General features: G+C 42.4%; 1 protein-coding gene across 1 annotated transcript in view; it reads right to left on the reverse strand.

The window, feature by feature from the left end:
- The window catches only part of LOC144773303 (inosine-uridine preferring nucleoside hydrolase-like), a 130,513-nt gene extending 121,366 nt beyond the window's left edge, over positions 1-9,147 (reverse strand). The window contains exon 1 of the mRNA XM_078658244.1: positions 8,714-9,147. Coding sequence (XP_078514370.1) covers positions 8,714-8,790 — 77 coding nt within the window. The 5' untranslated portion in view covers positions 8,791-9,147. The remainder of the gene's footprint in view (positions 1-8,713) is intronic.
- Positions 9,148-19,526: the final 10,379 nt, after the last annotated feature.

A 19,526-nucleotide genomic window follows, 5' to 3' on the forward strand; every position in this document is an offset into this window, starting at 1 on the left:
AAGGGTGCTTACTGGCACCATTATTATTTTCCCTGTATCTCAGCGACCTGCCTAAACAGTTACAGCAGGGTTTATGTTTATCACCTAAAATTGCCAAACAAAACATACAAGTACTAATGTACGCTGATGATATAGTAATGCTTGACCTAACCCCTTTTGGGTTACAAAACTCCCTGGATATACTTCACGCATATTCAAAAGCAAACTTTTTAACCCCGAATTTAAATAAAACACAGATTGTGGTTTTTTCAAGGAAGAAACGTAGAAATAATTACAGTTGGAACTTAGGTGGAAGAAAAGTAGAAATAGTGAACGAGTATCCCTATCTTGGCAGGATACTATCAAAGAACATCTCCAATGCAAAACACATTGAAAATCTAATTAGGAAATCTGATGTACACACTGAGGCTCTTTTAAGACTCTATCGCTCCACCGGAAGTCGGCACTTCTCTTCCTTAATCAAAATTTATAAAGTAAAAATTCCACCTGTATTATCATATGCAACAGAGTACATCCCGATAAAACAGTGGACCTACATGGACCGTAAAGAGGGGAAAATTTTAAGAAAATTAATGAAGGTCTCTGACTCCGTACCTGTTCAGGCTTTACGTTTGGAGTTCTCGATTACAAGTTCTTTTGCCACAGCAGTAGCCAATGTAATCAGGTGGAGCTACAATCTACTTAAAGCTAAGGAGGGCACATTAAGACACCTATTGAAAAATGAACTTCTTTATAGTGAAACAAAAAACCAGACCTTCTCAAACAATATGAAAATTATATTCCAAATGGCAGAAATCACCTCGGATATTCTATGCAGTTGGTCAGCAGCTCAACTGAAATTGTTTCTAAGATGTTACACCCCGAAACTAAGCTACGAATTAGACTATGAACACTGCAAAAAACTGAAAACATATAAATCCTTCGTGGACTCATTGGAATATAAGCAAATTCAACCATATATCAGGTATTCCCTGACTCATGGTGTAAGGAGGACAATCACCATGCTAAGACTGGGTATCCTACCAGTATTAACTTACACAGCAAGGTGGTCGACTGGAAGATCACTCCTATGCCCCCTGTGTGAAGGGGGAGACCAAGATATTGAGCATTTGCTGTTTGTGTGTCCCAATATAAATGTAACTACTGCACGCACCAGATACCTTGCCCCGATCTATCAAACTTGTAGAATTGTCAAAGTGAGTGAACTTTTGCAGCTATGTAAATATCCGTCAAATGAATTTGTTTGTTATAATTTTTTTAAGTTTCTAAAATCTTTTTTACCATTGTATTGATTATATGTAAAAATTATTTTTCCTTTATATCTGTAAATTGTATATTTGTGGTCCTCTATATGAGTACCAATACAAATAAAATCTTTTTGACTTTTGGGACAGAGGTACAGAAAGAAGCACACGTGCTGCAGAAAGAAGCAAAAGAAGGGCAGAAAGAAGCAAGAGTAGTGCAGAAAGAAGCAACAGAAGTGCTGAAAGAGGCAAGAAGGGTGCAAAATGAGGGAAGAGGGGTGCGTAAAGAGGCAAAAGCGGTGCAGAAAGAAGCAAGAGATGTGTATACAGAAACAAAAGAAGTCCAGAAAGAACAGAGGTACAGAAAGAGGCAGCAGGGGCGAAGAAAGAGGGAACAGAGGTGCAGAAAGAGGCAAGAGGAGTGCAAAAAGAGGGAAGAGGGGTGTACGAAGAGGCACGAGGGGTGCAGAAAAAAGCAAGAGAGGTGCACAAAGAAACAAAAGTGCAGAAGGAAGCAACAGAGGTACAGAAAAGACAAGAGGGGAGCCGAAAGAGTCACAAGGGTTGCAGAAAGAAGGGAGAGAAATGCAAAAAGAAGCATGAGTGCTGCAGTATGAAGCAAGAGAGGTGTAGAAAGAAGCAAGAGCAGTGCAGAAAGAAGCAACAGAATTGCAGAAAGAGGCAACAGGGGTGCAAAAAGAGGGAAGAGGGGTGCAGAAAGAGGCACGAAGAGTGCAGAAAGAAGCTCGAGATGTGCAAAAAGAAACATAAGAAGTGCAGAAAGAAGGAACACAGGTGTACAAATAAGCAAGAGGAGTGCAGAAATAGGGAAGAGGGGTGCAGAAAAAGGCACAAGGGTTTCAGAAAGAAGGCACAGAGGTGCAGAAAGAAGCACGAGTACTGCAGACAGAAGCAAGAGAGGTGCAGAAAGCATAGTAGTGCAGAAAGAAGCAACGGAAGTGCAAAAAGAAGCAACAGAAGTGCATAAAGAGGCAAGAGGAGTGCAAAATGAGGGAAGAGGGGTGCATAAAGAGGCACGAGCGGTGCAGAAAGAAGCAAGAGATGTGCAAAGAAACAAAAGAAGTGCAGAAAGAAGGAACAGTGGTGCAGAAAGAGGCAAGAGGAGTGCAAAAAGAGGGAAGATGGGTGCAGAAAGAGGCACAAGGTTGCAGAAAGAAGCAAGAGGGGTGCACAAAGAAACAAAAGAAGTGCAGAAAGAAGAAACAGAGGTACAGAAAGAGACAAGAGGGGAGTGGGAAGAGGGGTGCAGAAGGATGCACAAGGGTTGCAAAAAGAAGGGACAGAGGTGCAGAAAGAAGCACAAGTGCTGCAGAAAGAAGCAAGAGGGGTGCAGAAAGATGCAAGAGGTGTGCAAAAAGAAACAAAAGAAGTGCAGAAAGAAGGAACAGAGGTGCAAAAGAGGCAAAAAGGGTAAAGAAAGAGAGAACAAAGGAGGATAAAGAGGCAAGAGGAGTGCAAAAAGAGGGAAGAGGGGTGTACGAAGAGGCACGAGGGGTGCAGAAAAAAGCAAGAGAGGTGCACACTGAAACAAAAGTGCAGAAGGAAGCAATAGAGGTACAGAAAAGACAAGAGGTGTGCAGAAAGGCAAAAGGGGTACCGAAAGAAGTGAGAAGTGCAGAAAGAAACAAAAGAAGTGCAGCAAGAAGGAACACAGGTGCAGAAAGAGGCAAGAGGGGTGTGAAAGAGGCACGAGGGGTGCAGAAAGAAGCAACAGGTGCAGAAAGAGGGGTGGAGAAAGAGACAAGAGAGGTTCAGAAAGAAGGAACAGAGGAACAGAAAGAGGCAACATCAGTGTGGAAATAGGGATGAGGAGTGGAGAAAAAGGCAAGGGGTGCAAAAAGAAAGAAAATAAGTGCAGATAGAAGGAACAGAGGTGCAGAAAGAGGCAAGAGGGGTGCAGAAAGAAACAAAAAGTACAGAACGAAGCAACGGAGGCACACGTCCTAACCAACCACAATACCTAAAATAGACCACAGACTATATAACCCACTACACGACTACAATACCTGACACTGATCAGAATGACAGAAGATGACCACAATACATTAAACTGACCATAACACCTGAAATGTACATCAATGCATGAAACCAGGGACTGTGCCTGAAACTGATAATAGTATACCTGAAATCAGCAGTATTAACTGAAACCAACCACAGGACATGAAACAATACCTGCCACCCATCAAGATACAGGAAATTGACCTCAAACCTGAAATAAAGCACACTACATGAAACCCATTGATGATGGTGACTTCAGTATCTGAAACTGATAGCTGTACCTGAAAAAGGCTGTTATACTTTGAAATTGGCACCAGTACCTAATACATACCTTAGTGCCTGATCCTGGCTTCAATCTCTGAAACCCACTTGAATATCTGACCCCCAGATACAATACCTGAAACACACCTGACTACATCAAACTAACTACACAACATAAAACGGACCACAGTTCTTCAAATCAGCCACAATACCTAAAACTGATCACAGTATGTGAAACTAACTGCAATGACTGAAAATGAGTAGGATATCTGAAACTGACCACAGCCCTTGGGGAAAAAAATGACAACAGAAAGAAAACACAGTTTCTGAATGCGACTGCAACACATCAAACTCACCAGAGTACTTGAACTCGACTACAATAGCTGAAACTGACTACAATACATAAAAACTGACAATGGGACCTGAAACTTACTATACTGTCTATAACTGATTATAATACCCCAAAAACCGACAGAAATACACGCACCTCACTAGAACGGCTGGAGCTGACCATAGTACCTTAGGCGACTAGAGTACATGAAACTGACCACAATACCAGAACCAGCTATGCATGTGAAACCAACTCCACTATAACAAATTGATTTTAAAAAAATGCAATGTTATGTTACAACAGACTACAATATTGCGAGCAATCACAATAACTAACTAATTACAATGTCTTACTATAATAATCGACCACGCACCCTAAAACTGAACGCACCGCCTGAAACTAAACAGACTGCCTGTTACTGACCATGCAACAAAAACCGACCGCACTGAATCGACCTACTGTGGCTGATCATGAAACTGGAAATTAGCACAGTTCCGGAACTGCCCACACTAACTGAAAGGTTCCACAATATGTGAAATTAAGCACACTACTCAAATGCCGCCACAATTTTAAACTGACCACACTAGCTGAAAATGTCTACAGTGCCTCATACTTGCCACAAAACGTAAAGAGATATTAATACTGAAAAATGACCATGCGCCTGTAAATATACCCTAAGATTAACTTGGCTACTTCTCCAGGAATTTACATCAGCTCGACCTGCCCAACCCCATTTCACTCAAGCTTCAGATGGTTCAATGAAGTAATAAATGTATAGGTTTTTGAATTTGAAGGAGCCTCTCGGGGGCTCGAATAAACAAAGTGCGGGAGCCCGTGCTTCGTTTTAAAAAAAAGTTTGGCTGGAGTCGCACACCCAGCGCCAATTCTTCCAAAAATATTGTTTTTTAATATGCCCCTGCACAGGCCTAGGGGGTCAGGGTGTTTTTACCCTGCCCCCTTTTCTTGTTTTTCATCTTTTTTTTACTGTTTTCTTGGGACTCGGTTACCGAGTCAAAAGATGGCTGCCAACACATTCTGGTTTGGAGGGTTAGAAGCCAATCAGAATGAAGCTCGTGCTCGGAAGGAGTCGCAAATCCTCCTTGGTGCTCAGATATCGATATTTTTTTAATTTCTCAGGAACTACCAAACTGATTTACACCATTTAAAAAAAGGTCGCTTTCTAAACCAAGAGCTACCTTTTTTCCAAATTTGGTGTAATTCCGTTCAGCAGTGCGGACTGTAGCCTGTTTCCAAAATGTTTGTGTTATTTGTATGCATTTATTTGCTTTTGCAGTCTTCGTAGTATGTTTAATGTTTTGTCACTATGTTTGTATTGAACTGCATAATGCACTGTGCTTTCCTCCAACGACGTGAATTGAATATTGATTGCATTTGGGCTTAAAATAACTCAAATAACAAATGGTGAAAATAAAGCACCATAACCACTAAAGATGTCAAGGTGGTTATTGATGATTATATCAAGTACGTAAGCACGTCCAAACCACTTTTGTATGTTCTAAGTTAGACTATGGTCTAGTTTGGATCCTGGTACAGGCCTAACCCCTTGTTTGTACAAATCTTAATTGGAATGAGGCCTAAACAGAACTGCTGCAATAGGGATTGAAATCACCGACTCGCCAGGCTGCAATCCGCTTGTCCTTTGCACAGGAGGGGACTCTTTTATGTGGAAGTGTTAAAACTGCTTTTCTACCATCTCAGACAAGTGAGTAAAAGGAGTAAGGAAGGTAAGCAAGAATAGGTTAATGTAACAGAAATCTGCATGTACTGGTAGCAAAGTAGAGACTCAAAAAGTGAAGATGGGCAGAAGAAAATCCTTGAGATCAAATGAAGTGGGTGAACTCAGAATAACTATGGTCTACCTCCAAAGAGCTCCTATCCCATGAGATTCAGGAGGTCATTTTTTCATAATTTCCAGATGAGCCCCCTCAATAAGATGCCACCTTTCATCCCAGACAGACTGGAATCTGGTTGCGGGCAGCGTAGCACATAGCCACCCGATTCATGGTAACTCACTCTGAGTTAATCTCTCCTTTACTCTATTAGTACAACTACACAACACTTTGCAGTGATGCTGGCTGCTGAGTAGAGCAAAAGGCAACTCATCACCACAAGCACCAGGTATGCAACTGGCTCACAGGTCAGCCTATACCAACTTTAGGGTGTTTGCCTCTTTCACAAGAGTTGGCTGCTACTTACCACAAGAGATCAAACCCTAAGCAGAATCTCTGCTCCTTCTTCCAGATTCAAGCAACCTCCCCCAGTATAGAATTACGTACAAATGGTGACTACTGATACTGTTCTACTTATGACGGTGTGTCAAACTTTTCATTTATAAACCCCAATTTTCCTTTTGTAATTTATATTTGAGAGCTGTGCCCCAGAGCACTTTAATTCTGCATATTTCTATGCTGGTCATAGCTTAGAATAGAATGCTTAGGGGTGTAACCAGCAATCTGCAGCACTTGTGGGTCGGGGGGCCCCAACCCTCTTTGGGGGCCCTCAACCCTTCAGAGGGCCCCATTTATCCCATGGCAAATGAATATCTATGAGATATGGGAGGCTATGGGGCCCCTCATTGCATTTTGCAGATTGACCCCATCATTTTATGTTACACCACTGTAAATGATATGGCTCCATCAGGGTCCAGGCGATCCCACCACACCGGTCTGCAGAACCACTGCAGTCCTGAGAAAGGTGTTCTCACATCACGAGGTCTCCAATAGTTGATGAACAAATTACAATTTTGGGTATAATTATAGACTTGTAAAAAAAAAGTTAAAAAACCTCACTTCCAAGAGTCTTCATCCCTGGTGTCTGTCAGTGGTGAAGCCAATGTGTCATTGGCCATAGTGCAAGAAACAAAATGAGCCCCTGTTTGAACTGTGAAATACTGCAATAATCAGGGATATGGGCCCCCTTCTTGCTTCTGCCCCCCAGTGCCACTGCACCTACTGCATCCTGGTATTTATTGTCATCTGCTTACCAGGGTACCTGTCCTACAGAGATGGACTGGGAAGAAAACAAAACGACCTGGGCACTAAAATGAAAGTGGCACCCTTAGCGAACCAGATAGTTAAAATATGTGGCCCACATTTTCAAATCAGGGCAGTTTTGAACTTGTAAAGACACAGTGTATAGGTATCTTGCAAGGTATGGGAGATTGCATGGATTTGTGTTTATTGCAGGCAATATGCGTGGTAATATCGGGGAAATCAATAGTAAAAACCAGCCCACCAGACCATAAAATAGATCCATAAAATGCTATAAAACTATCCCACACATTGATCTGTCAGACTAGCCCATTGGGAACTACTTGATTGCCCCATAGGCCAGTCTGATCCTGCTGTCCTATCCTCAACCCAACATCCCTACCTTCCACTCAAAGTATCCAATATCTCTAAAATAGATCACTGCCTCACCGTTTATATCCTGTCAGGGCCGGACTGGCTACCGGGCAGTTTGGAATGCTGCCGAGCTGCTGCCTAATTTTACTGCAGTGGGGGCTGATTTCGTCCATGGAGACCAGCGTGTGCTTCGAAATACTGAAAGCAAAACGAATTTCGTTTAGCTCATGCAGGTCCCCATTAACGAAATCAGCCCCCAGCTCAGCAGCATTCCTAACAGCCCGGTAGCCATTCCGGCCCTATATCCTGTAGTTTAAGATTCAAACATTTGGGGTGTTACATCCACCACATAGGGTTGTCACAATGCCTGTTTTAGGCAAGCCTCAGGTGGAACTGTAATGCCCCGGGCTTGTACAAAAATTAATAACATCACCTAAAGTTGGTATTTTTTCCCCTTTTATACTTAGAATAGTACGGGTAATAGGGTTGCCACCGAGCCTCCTTTAAGCAAGCCTCAGTAGAATTGCAATCCCTGGCTAGTACAAAAATTAGTAACATCACCTAAAGTGGGTATTTTTTCCCCCGTTCATACTTACAATTGAAAATATTAAAATAATGAAATTTAAAATGTGTTCACAGTTCCTCATATGACCTGATTGATAATTAAAGTAAACAAAATCACAAAGGGAATGTTTACAATGAAAACAAATTATTTTACATTTAAGTTATATTAATGGAAATCTGGAGAATCTCAAAAACGTGAACAAATTGTCAGTATTTTTCTGTGGGAAAGGTGTCGGCCCCACCCACGCACCAGGCATGATCTTATAAAACAGTAGCTGCAGGGCTCAGGAGAGGTGCAAGGCTATTTGTCCTCAAGGACTGGAGAGAAAAGGTGAGGCCCATAGGGGTAGCATGTGCAGCAGGGTGGTGGAACCCCAAAGAGGCAGTAAAAGTTGCTCTATGCCGAAGAAAACAGAGAAGCTAAAAATCCAAACCATCCATTTCCAAGAGAGGACATGATTCATTCCCCTCAACATGTGTGCGGTGGGTGGAGATAAAGCCCACCGCTCCAAAAATGAGCTGCCCGCTTGGGTCGCCTTCGAGGCAGAGACTCTGCCAATCACACATCTCCAGGACCAAGAAACAGGATTTGCTAAAACACCACAACGTTCAGCCGACAGGGCAAATTAGATTAATTTTGCAGGTGCATTTTTTTTTCACCGTGACCGGGAGGGCCAAGGGTCTTGTTTGGGTGGGCCTAGCCCACCCGCTAGAACCGGGCCTGCGACCTACATTGGGTTGTTAAATGAATGAAAGCATAGAACCGGAAATCGAGTCATTTGGTAACAGTATAAAAACACAGGGAACAATTTAGTTAGTAGTAGCAAAAATAACGTATACAAAAATAAAAGCATTGGTAAATTCTTACTCACTTTCTGACAATTTAAATTACATGAGGGAAAAGTCCTCGATGTAAGCAAGGTACTGACCCTGGTTCTTTCTCGTCCTTAGTTCCGGGTAAGCCGTCTGCACTCTCTCGCTCGACGGCGCCGAACAGCTTGCTCATCGTTCCTTGTCCTTTGTTTGTGGCAGGTCGCTCTTTGTACCGCCAATGAAATACACAATTAATGATCAACACCGAGTCTTTACCTTTAACGTCAGCTTCTCTTTTTAAGCATGGTTCCGCAAGCTCCGTGCAAACAATGTTTATTTGTGTTTACTTTACACGAGGAAGGGACTTTCCAGTCTGAGTGTTCTGATATGCCGGCAGCTGATTTTCGTTTTCCCATTCGTGGCCAAACAGCTCCATTCCGTAGCTAAAGTCTTAAAGGGGAAAGAAAGCCTGCCTTTTCTACAGTCTGTGTTGATATTACTTGTGCTGAGAAAAACGTACTTCTGGTTGGTTGCCCTACAAGTGCTGACTAAACAGTAACAAAAAAATGTAAATGTGTTCCCATACAGCCCTGCAGAGGGCGAGCGTGCGTTGTTTTCATAAAAGTGTCTTGGTAAACCCCTTTCCAAGAATCTTTAATCGGATGGGCGATAATGCTGAAGAAAAGAATGCAAACTGAAGAACACCGCTACCATTATTAATTGCTTCGAAACAGTGTTGCTGTTAGTTAAAATGAACAATGTGCATGTTAGAATACATGCAATCCTGAAATGCCTCTATAAAAACCGCACGTCTCTATTTTTCTTATTACAGAATTGTGATGTTCCTAGTCGCCTGCAATAAATAGGTTATTAAATTTGAGTTATGACCCTCCCTTGTGCCAGTAGCCAAGGTGAAACGTAGGTCAATGTTAGCATCATTATAGTTGCAGTTTAAATAAAGCAACTAAAACTGTTTTTTCATTCTTCTGCTCTGTTTTTCTAAATCGAACAGCCTAATTAATAGAATAGCCTCTGTCAAACATTTTAAGGATATTGCAAGACACTTCTGAGTTCCATGACCTCATACAGGAACTCAGCCTTCGCCCTTGTTCCTCCCTGTCGTCGCAGGACTCCTCTGTGACTTGCAATATATATATCCAACAGAGGTTTAATATTACTGGTTGACACAAGTTCTGGGAATTAGTGTTGATGAGTGAAGCTCTTCTCAGGCGCCCGAGGCATGTGAAATTAAATGTTGCACACTGAATACTAGGGTTGTGCAGTCTTAAATCTACCTCATGCATCCTTAACCCACTATCAGACACTCCCTGCCTCCGTATCTCACTCTTGCAAGCTCTTTCTTTCTCCCTTTGTGATGGTTTTCCTATCTTTCTCTTCCTCTGTTATTGAGCTTTGCATGCTTTTACCTCTCTTTTTTTCAGGTAATGTTTGATGAAAAAGAAGTTCTGGTCCCCAAAAATGACTGCTGCTGGCCCCAACTTGCAACCTCGGGCTCTTATCAAGTACTAATTGGGCTGCTAATTGAGTGCCCAAATCAGCAACATGGGAGTCATGTGGTAAATTAACTGTTTTTAAGGTTATGAAGGTTAGTTCTCAGAGAAAAAAACATTTTGGATCACCAACAACTTTGTGCCATTTGAAGAGCGTATACAAATCATTACAAAAAAATATACCTACACAGAAGACAGATTCTGTAAAGTTCTATGCACACTGGTCAAGAGCGGCAAAAGATACCATAGTTGTTAAACCTCCCATCAATGCACTGCTCATGACCTCAGGCAGGACATCACAGATTTGCTTACAAATGATGTAATTGGTTGCTCTTTGTCACTAACTGTAATCTGTAGTCTGTCCAGGTAAGCCAACACATATTATATTATTGCTTTCTGAAGGATTTTCTGGCAAGAAGAATTTCACAGCTGGGTGCCTGGACTGATGCAGTGAGGCCAGGATAGATGGAAATACCATTACTGCCATAAAAAATATCAATTTTTTTCTAGCCAGACATCAGACAATGTCATGATCTTTGAAATTTTAGAATTTGGTGGTTATCGGGCAGACTGCTGCACCAGGAGAGGGCATGGACCTTGTCATCTGTGTGCCTGCTCCACAGAAAATGGGTATGACGGCCGCACCATCAAACACACTTTCAGCATTCCCTTCACATGAGTCCTCCCTATGTGGGAGAACTTTTCATCTTTATCAGTGGCGGCAGCATGTGTATCAGAAAAATGGTGGTCATCGTGCTTATCAAGGCGCTCCTTCACCCACTTCATACTATATGTCAGATGGTCTCTTTTCAAGTCAATTGTTGCCAGTCTGTGCTTCAATTCTAATAGTAGGGTGCAGGAGGGAAACATCCTTTACAACGGAACCGTTACAACGCGGTACCGTTACAACGCAGGATTTACAACGAAAGTCGTTACAACGACTTTCGCTGGAGGGCGCTCTAGGATAGGGGATAGTTTAATTTACTATCCAACTTCTTCCCTACTATCCACGGGGACTGGAGTTAGAATAGTAAATTAAACTATTCACTATCCAGCGCCCCCCAACGCAAGTCTTGTAATGACTTGCGTTGTTAAACCTGCGTTGTAAACGTACGCGTTGTAACAGTATGCGTTGTACCGTCATACATCCGTGCAGGAGGCTGAATGTGATTATGTAGCGACAGAAAAGCCTCAGCCGTATTTCCTTCCCAGTTGGTCTAGTAGTGCACCTGTTCCAAAATCCAGTTTAGACTGCTTTGGAGATCTTGTTTAACCATGCCAGATACTACATGCCTAAAGGCGGGGTGTGCTAGTCAGTGCAAGGATGGATTATGCAAACAGTGCACACCAAGACCCTTGAGAGCCCAGTTGAATGCATAAAGCTGACTCATGGTAGACATAAGTGGCAACACCTGTGTGCAGCAGCCAGGAAACCTGAAACCGGTCTGTGCAGGGCAGGTCCAGCCGTGGCAGCAATAGTACAACAGGCGAGGGGGGGTGGGCAGGATACAAGCTCAGCAAGTCTAGGAACGTGGGCTCCGCCTCATCCCACTCAACAGTCACCCAACTGCAGGCTTAAGGACCTGGGTAGCACGGGCAGAAACATCATCCTGGCACAGGCAGCCCAGCCATTATCTTCTGTTAGGAGAAATAATGCCCCGCCCAAGGCCTTCAGGTGGAAAAATTGCCTGGCGCCTTGCCAGCTCCCCGCAAGAGCGTACCAGGCTGCTCACCACACAGTAGGGTGACCAACTTGCATGGGTGCAAATTCAGGACAGTAAGTGTAAAAATTAAGGACAAAGGGTCAAAATTAGGGATAAAAGGTAAGTTTTACAGACACATAAGAGGAGGTTGCGGAATGGTATATTAGTGAGTCCATCCATATCCAAACATATTTAACTATTTGCAAGCCTCTCCATCATGTATCCTTCCATCCATCATTTCACTTATCCATCCCTCCATCCACTCATCCATCCATCCACCCTTTCACCATATCCATCCGTACACTCATCCATCCATTTACCCTTTCACCCATCCAGCCATCCTTTCACTTACTCATCCATCCACCCAGTCACTCATCTTTGCACCCCTTCACCTTTTCAGGCATCCATTTATTCTCCCTTTCTCTCCACTGACCCTTTCACTTAGCCATCCTTCCTTTCATCCTTCCATCCATCCATCCATCCATCCATCCATCCATCCATCCATCCATCCATCCATCCATCCATCTACTCATCCACTCATGAATCCATCCATTGACCCTATCACTCATCCATCCTTTCTCTCATCGATCCACCCTTTCACTTACCTATCCATCCTTTTGTCCATCTACCCTCCCTTTCACTCACTCATCCATCCTTACATCTCCCCTTTCACTCATCCGTCCATCTATTCACCTTTTCACTTATCAATTCATCAATCCATTCATAATTTCACTCATCCATCCACCCATTCAATCGCCCCTCATCCACCCTTTCACTCATCCAGCCATCCTTTCACTTATCGACCCACCCTTTTACCCATCAGTCTACCCTTTCACCCATACATCCATCTTTTTACATTTTCTCTCATTCATCCATCCTTGCACTTACTCATCCATCCATTTATCCTTTCTCTCACTATCCATCCATTCACCCTTATGTTCATCCATTCACCCTTTCACTAATCAACCAAACCAGCCATCCATCCATCGATTCACTTATTCACTCACCCACCTTTTCATATCAATTATGATGAGCTGAGCCTTTGTCTGCAGAGTTGCAGAAAGAAGAGGCCTATCAAGAATGTTACCCTTGCTGTAGTTCCTAAAGCAAGTGGTGGGGGTTGGGTTCACTATTCCTCTGCACATGGACAATCTGAAAAAGTCGGAGACATGAGTCATGCACGATGCACAGTGCCAGGCCACGAGGTGACTGTGACATGGTGTTGTTTCCAGGGCTTTAAGTGGAATGAAAAAACTGTGTAGCCTCTCCACATGGGGTGTTCAGTGTAATTAAGGGCATGCTTAAAACACCTAAGCTAAAAATCTGTGCTAAGTATAGTGTGCCCCCGACTGGTATTTTGCCTCTTCTTTAATTGTATCAAGATACATAACACAACAAGTAACTTTACACCTACAACAAGCGAGAACTATTGGCTTTGTCAATGGTCGTTAGTTGCATAAAATAAAAAAGCAGCAACCATGGCTTTGTTGAATACAATAGTGAAAATGCATCAGTTCTAAAACGATGAGACTGTGAAAGAACTCTAGCCCCTTCTTTTTAACGTGTTTCACCGTCTTCCATCTGACAGAATGCCCTGCCCTAGACAGAGGCTGGAGGAGGCCACCACATGCTTTGCAGCCCAGACTAGCCCATTGCCATTTGTTGTATATTGATTCTTCTTGTAATATGGCTGACTGTAGTCATTAGCCCTTCCTTAGTGTTTCCACCTCCTTAGTCTCCCAGAATACCCCTGTTTTGTCAGTCTAAGGGGAGTAGGTAGTGGTGATGCCTATTAGTTGTTTTAAGTGTTGTGTCTCACCTCACACTTCACTTTTACACTCTTTACCCCAAAATGCTCTTTCGCCTTCATGAACTAATTTTAGTTCATGAAGGCAAAAGAGCATTTTGGGGTAAAGAGTGTAAAAGTGAAGTGTGAGGTGAGACACAACACTTAAAACAACTAATAGGCATCACCACTACCTACTCCCCTTAGACTGACAAAACAGGAAAAAGATAGTGCACTCCCTCCAATCTGTCTTTGACCAGCAAAACAGGAAGAGACAGTCCACTCTCCCAAATCTGTTTCCGTCCACCAACACTTTACGCTCTGAGTTAAAGATAGAGAGTTCAACAGTTTCCACCTCCTTAGTCTCCCAGAATACCTGTGAGTGTTCTAACTTATCCCCTGGGGTTCCATGTGTGTCAGTTGATGGATCTGGTCAGCTGGCGAGATGTGTACTCGGCTGTGTCCTACAATAAATCTACATGTAATCAACTAGAAGTATCCTGTCATCTATCACCATCCTATTTACAACACCATTCTGTGTGTGGCAATCATCAGCCGCAGACAGAATGACAATGGACGGGGTAGGGCTGCTCCAAGGAGGAGTGCGAGGCGCCCCCATCAGGGAGCTGAGGCTTCATGCAGGGGAACAGTGCTGTTCCCTGCAATGCCCAAATTTACGGACAAAAGGCATCCGTAAAAGGGATCATCACGGACAACGGACATGAGATCCAAATTACGGACGGTCTGTGAAATTTTCGGATGGTTGGTCACTCTACCACAGAGCGCCCAGCGCAAGGAGCTGGGACGTCCCTTGCAAGGTCGCAGCCTCTCACCTGGCAGCTCAGACTCCCCAGTGCCAGAGGGGATGCAGCTTAAGGTCCCGCAAGTGTTCATTTTGGCAATGTTGGGGCCTAGCGCATTCTCCAGTGCAGCCAGTCAGATCTCCAAACCAGGACCTACTGCAGGGTATAACCTAAATCGGCCCAAATGGCTCTGAAGGCTCCTCAGTACTCACTGATGCTATAGGTTCTTGTTCCAAGTGCCGATAAGCACTCCATCAATTGCATAATGAATGAATATTGACTGTGGCTGGTAGCGCCTCCCTGCAATGTGGCCATCGTGCGGCACTACACTCTGGCACCACTGACCATCCAATTACATTATTGCATTTCGTTAGGTAGATGTAGAAATACAGTCGGTAAAGTGTGAATTAACTAGCAAAATGTTTTTTCTGTTACCGGTACAATTTATTTTTGTTTGTTTAACTCGGAGATCAGATTTATCATTCGTTTTTTTAAATTTCCTAAATCGATAATGCTCGTTTGCTGACTAAAGTAGCTATGACCTCAAAGGATGCGAACCCACATTTTGCCATGAAGATCATTAACAACCAGACCTACCTTACTGGCTAATGCTGTCCATGCAGTTTGACAAGAAAGAATAAATGACAAGAGTTGGTATTGACAATACTGAGATCGCCTTCACCATTTTATTACAAAGCACTGTGGCATAATAAAACATGTTATTACGAACGGCAGCACTGATACACATACGTGTATCCAACTAATTCAACCGTGCAAATGTCACATTGGATGTTATACCCATAGAAAAGTTAAAAGGCAAGGGCAGTGACAAACCTTTGATTTTATAAATGACACCTCTGGTAACACAATACAGAATAACAAACCACCATGCCCATCTCTGAACACCCAGAGCCTGATTCACGAATATAAATTTACATGTGTATATTTTCTCAGTGGTGGCTAGAAGTATACATTTATGGTGGGGTAGGTACTACGGTGCCAAACTCACCATATACTTCTCCCCCGGTGCACACCTCTCTCCCTATTAGCATCCACCACGGGGAGGAAAGGGAATGACTTCCTTCCTACTCAGTGGACACAGATACAACCAATCCTGGATGGGAACAGGCTAACCCAACGCCCATTTTGAAGTGGGTGCCTGCAATCCACAGCCTGTTTCACAGCCAGGGGGTTGCTGGGTACACACTATGCATGCCGGGGTAGCCATAGCAATAGAGCCAGCCAACCTGACACGCGCACTGCAGGGGCAACTTTAACCCTGCAATAGCAGGATTCGGTCACGCCCCTAAAATGGCATTAACACACACCATTTTACTTATTCGTCTGTTCCTGCTGCCTCTGCAGCAGGCTGGGCGGCTCTCCTCCTTCACATGGAGGAACCCCCCTGTATTTACACATTTAGATCTGCTCCTCCACCTAGATGTAACTGTCCACTTTTTAGCTAATCATCATTTCAGAGAGGAGAGTATATTGGTGTAACCTCACCTATTTCCACCTTCTCAAATGAGGGGCTGGAGACTCCTACAACTGTAGAAACATTTCGACTATTGATGAAAGTATAGGGCAATTTCATAAACATTAGCACTTAAAAAAGTCTACCTATTTCACTATATAATATTAATGTAAAATAATTTAAAATATTCATTATTTTCCTGGAACTAGTCAAATAAAATGTTAAAAAACGTTATCTCATCAAAATAAATGTAAATATGTTAATTTAATTCAGAAATATTGTTTTTAAGCAATAATTTAAAAATAAATTACCCACCCTCCGTAACATTTTCATTTATGTTTAGTTTGTAGTAAACTGGGTTACCCTTATGTAATTGAAATGCTTTTTAAAAACGTATTTAAAGCTTAAAATGCAATTTTATTTTTTAATTGAGCTTATTATTACGTTTTAAAGAAACAAAACAGTAATCAATAATTGTACATTTTATCACTTGAGAACATTTTAAGAAATACTACTTTATGCATTACAAAATGCGGGCTTTGAATCTGAACACTCAGCAATATGTCTTCCCTCTACTTTCCAAGCTACATAGTGAGTCACTAAGATTTGTGCCCTTAGGTGTGTTGTTTGGCAATTGACTGCCCTTTGCTCGCCCTTCAGTTAAATGGCGCATGTTTGCCTCATCCTGACCTTGTCATTTTCAAGGTAGTTGGACTGTGCATCTCAGTTAATCATTCCTGCTCCTAGGAGCCCTTGCCCCGTCTAATGACTCTTATTTCTCCCTTCCCACCACCCGAATGCAGAGTCATCATAATTTGTTGTCTCTGGACGCCTCATTCTACTTCCTTTCTCACCCATGAACACTTGCTCACAACTAGCATATTGATACTCAGTCCCCACCATTTTTATGCCAGATCACAGGCATTTGTGTACGTGTGTCCTTATCACCATTTCCCACTCCTTCCTCATTCCATATCATTCCCCCCCTTCTCACAGGCCACATGCTGTGTACACAAGCTTTCAACCCAGGAAATCTCTACCTTTCACTACTCCCTTACTTAGGGCCTTTCTAACAGTATGGCAGTTGGGTACGCCTGCCATATTATGAGTGTGGTGGTGGGACCGCCACAAGCCCACCGCCAGGATCAAGGATCCCGCTGCGTCCCCGTTTTGCCAGGACGGTCCCTGTTTTTAACCAGCTGTCCCAGCAAATTTCAAGAAATTTAGCTCATGTCCCCGTTTTTAGAGAGGGTCGACTGAAAATGGTGGGAGGTGTTTTTTTATGTTTTACAAAGCAGGGATAGTTAGCAGTTGTTTCAAGAAAGCAGTTTAATTAACAGACAAGCTACTGGGCTTAAAAAGTACATTTTATGTATGTTCTTACTGCCTGTTCTGTAATTCTCTGCTGAGGAGCGCTCTCATCACTTGAAGTAAAATTGTAGTCCTTCTTCTATTTTTGTGAAATGTCCCCGTTTTTGGCTTTAAAATTCTGGTCACCCTAGCTACGGTGGCAGTCTTCAAACGGCCTGACTTTTCTAGAGACAAGCATATTATGACATGCATAGCCACCGCCCTTTTTATGGCAGGAATCCCGCCAGGGAAAGGGTGGCAAACATGCATGTTAGGTGACCCTAGCAGGATCCCCGGCTGAATATGGGTCTGGGGTGCGTGCGGGGGGCACATGTTGTGTCCCCCTGGAATTGCAACCTCATTCCTGCACGGTGTGGCATGCACCACATGGTGCATGCCACACTGTGCAGGAACATGCTGTTGGTACTCTCATGGAGGCGATATGCTGTGAAGGCTCTCCCATGAGCCTAACACAGACATCGCCGTCAGATTGCCGCAGCACTGCCCGCTTGCCCTGGATTAAACCCATAACCCGGTGGGCAGGCTTACCACGGCCTTGGCAGTCTTCCTGGGACGGCCACAGTGGTGGTCACATTGGAAGACCGCCAAAGTTGTAATAAAGCCCATAATGTTTCCATCTCCCTACCAAGGGATGTATGACATTACAACGCATGCTTTTACATCGCATGCTTTTACAACGCGGTTTTTACAACGCATACCATTACAGCGCATAGTGCTTTGGGGCGCTGGATAGTGAATTGTTTAATTTACTATTCCAACTCCAGTCCCCGTGGATAGTAGGGAAGGTGTTGGATAGTACATTAAACCTATTCCCTATCCTAGAGCGCCCCCCAGCGCAATGCGTTGTAATGGTTTGCGTTGTAAAAGTTGCATCGTAAAGGATGTTTCCCCTACCAAGTCACAGATGGGCGGCCTACCTTTGTCCCACACTGATCAGCTTCTTAAATCTCTTCTAACTCTCCTTCTTGAACCTTCTGAAAATTGTATTTTTCCCTTCGTGTCCATAACCTCAGGTTACATGCTTTGATTTTTTTTATAGTTCTGATGACACCATTCTCCTCTCACGTACACCATGACCCCCTCTAGTGCATAATGTTTGCTGTCTTATCAACAGCCTATGTATGGTCATTCACCATATTCTTTGTTCCTTGTGATTGTTGCCTTAAATCCCAGTCCCTACTTACACCTTTTCTACCTCCACCCACAAAACCAATGTTGTACTCCTCACCTTGATAAGGGGCAGGCTGCATGCCAGGTGTTCTGCTCCATTAATCTACTTTTTAATCTACTCTTCCCAGCTCTGTTTTTCTAGTTTTTGGACAAAAAATCAGATAAAAAATATCAGGAGGCAGAAATATCGGAAAATAAATATTGTGATACACAAATATCATGATGCACAAATATCAATGAAAAGAATATTTTTTTCTAGGTTAGTAATATCGTTCTTAATAATATTGATGTTTTAATATCGTTTTCAATACTATAGTGGTAAAAATATAGTTTCCTAAATTATTTGAATGTGGTTTAGTAGATATATTAATTTTATGTGTTACTATTGTTTATACAAAGGATATTTGTTTAATATAGCTTGTAATTTTAAGTGATTTAGAATTTTTAACACATTTTTATACTAACATATAGTGTTGTAGTGGGTCGTTGGGTTAATAGAGGGATAGGATGGGAAGTCAATAAGTTGATAATAATTATGAATTATTTAATACATGTTATGTAATGATATAATTGATATTTATCACTTACATTTTGTAATATTAATTTATTTATGATATATGGTATTTGCAGGTTCTTATATTTGTAGCGGTATAGAGTGAGACGTCAATTAAGTAATAATTAGCAATAGATTATATGTTAGATCATTTAATTTTAATTATTCATGTATGGAATACTTTTTATTTCACACTCAAATTATAGTTGCAGGCTGCTAGGTTTGTAGGGGTCTAGGGTGTAAAGTTTAGTAATAATTAATAATGTAATAATATTTTTAATGAATGAGTTAATACATTTTTTATTATTTTAGGTCATGCACTGAGAAAGACACACTTGGAATCTTGAGTATCTATGTACATTCTTTCATTTTGCGTCCTAATCACGGACATTCGAAACAGTTCATCTTCAATTGGTAAAATGATAATTGTTTTCAGAGAACATCATATATTGGGTTACAAATCTTCATCAACATGTAGTGAATTTGACAGTCAACACTTGTTTCCTGAAATTGTTTCCCTTCCTCAGGGCTTGAGAGATTTAATTCATCCAAGAAAAG

The sequence above is a fragment of the Lissotriton helveticus genome, chromosome 8 (assembly GCF_964261635.1).
Source record: "Lissotriton helveticus chromosome 8, aLisHel1.1, whole genome shotgun sequence".
Classification (NCBI taxonomy): domain Eukaryota; kingdom Metazoa; phylum Chordata; class Amphibia; order Caudata; family Salamandridae; genus Lissotriton; species Lissotriton helveticus.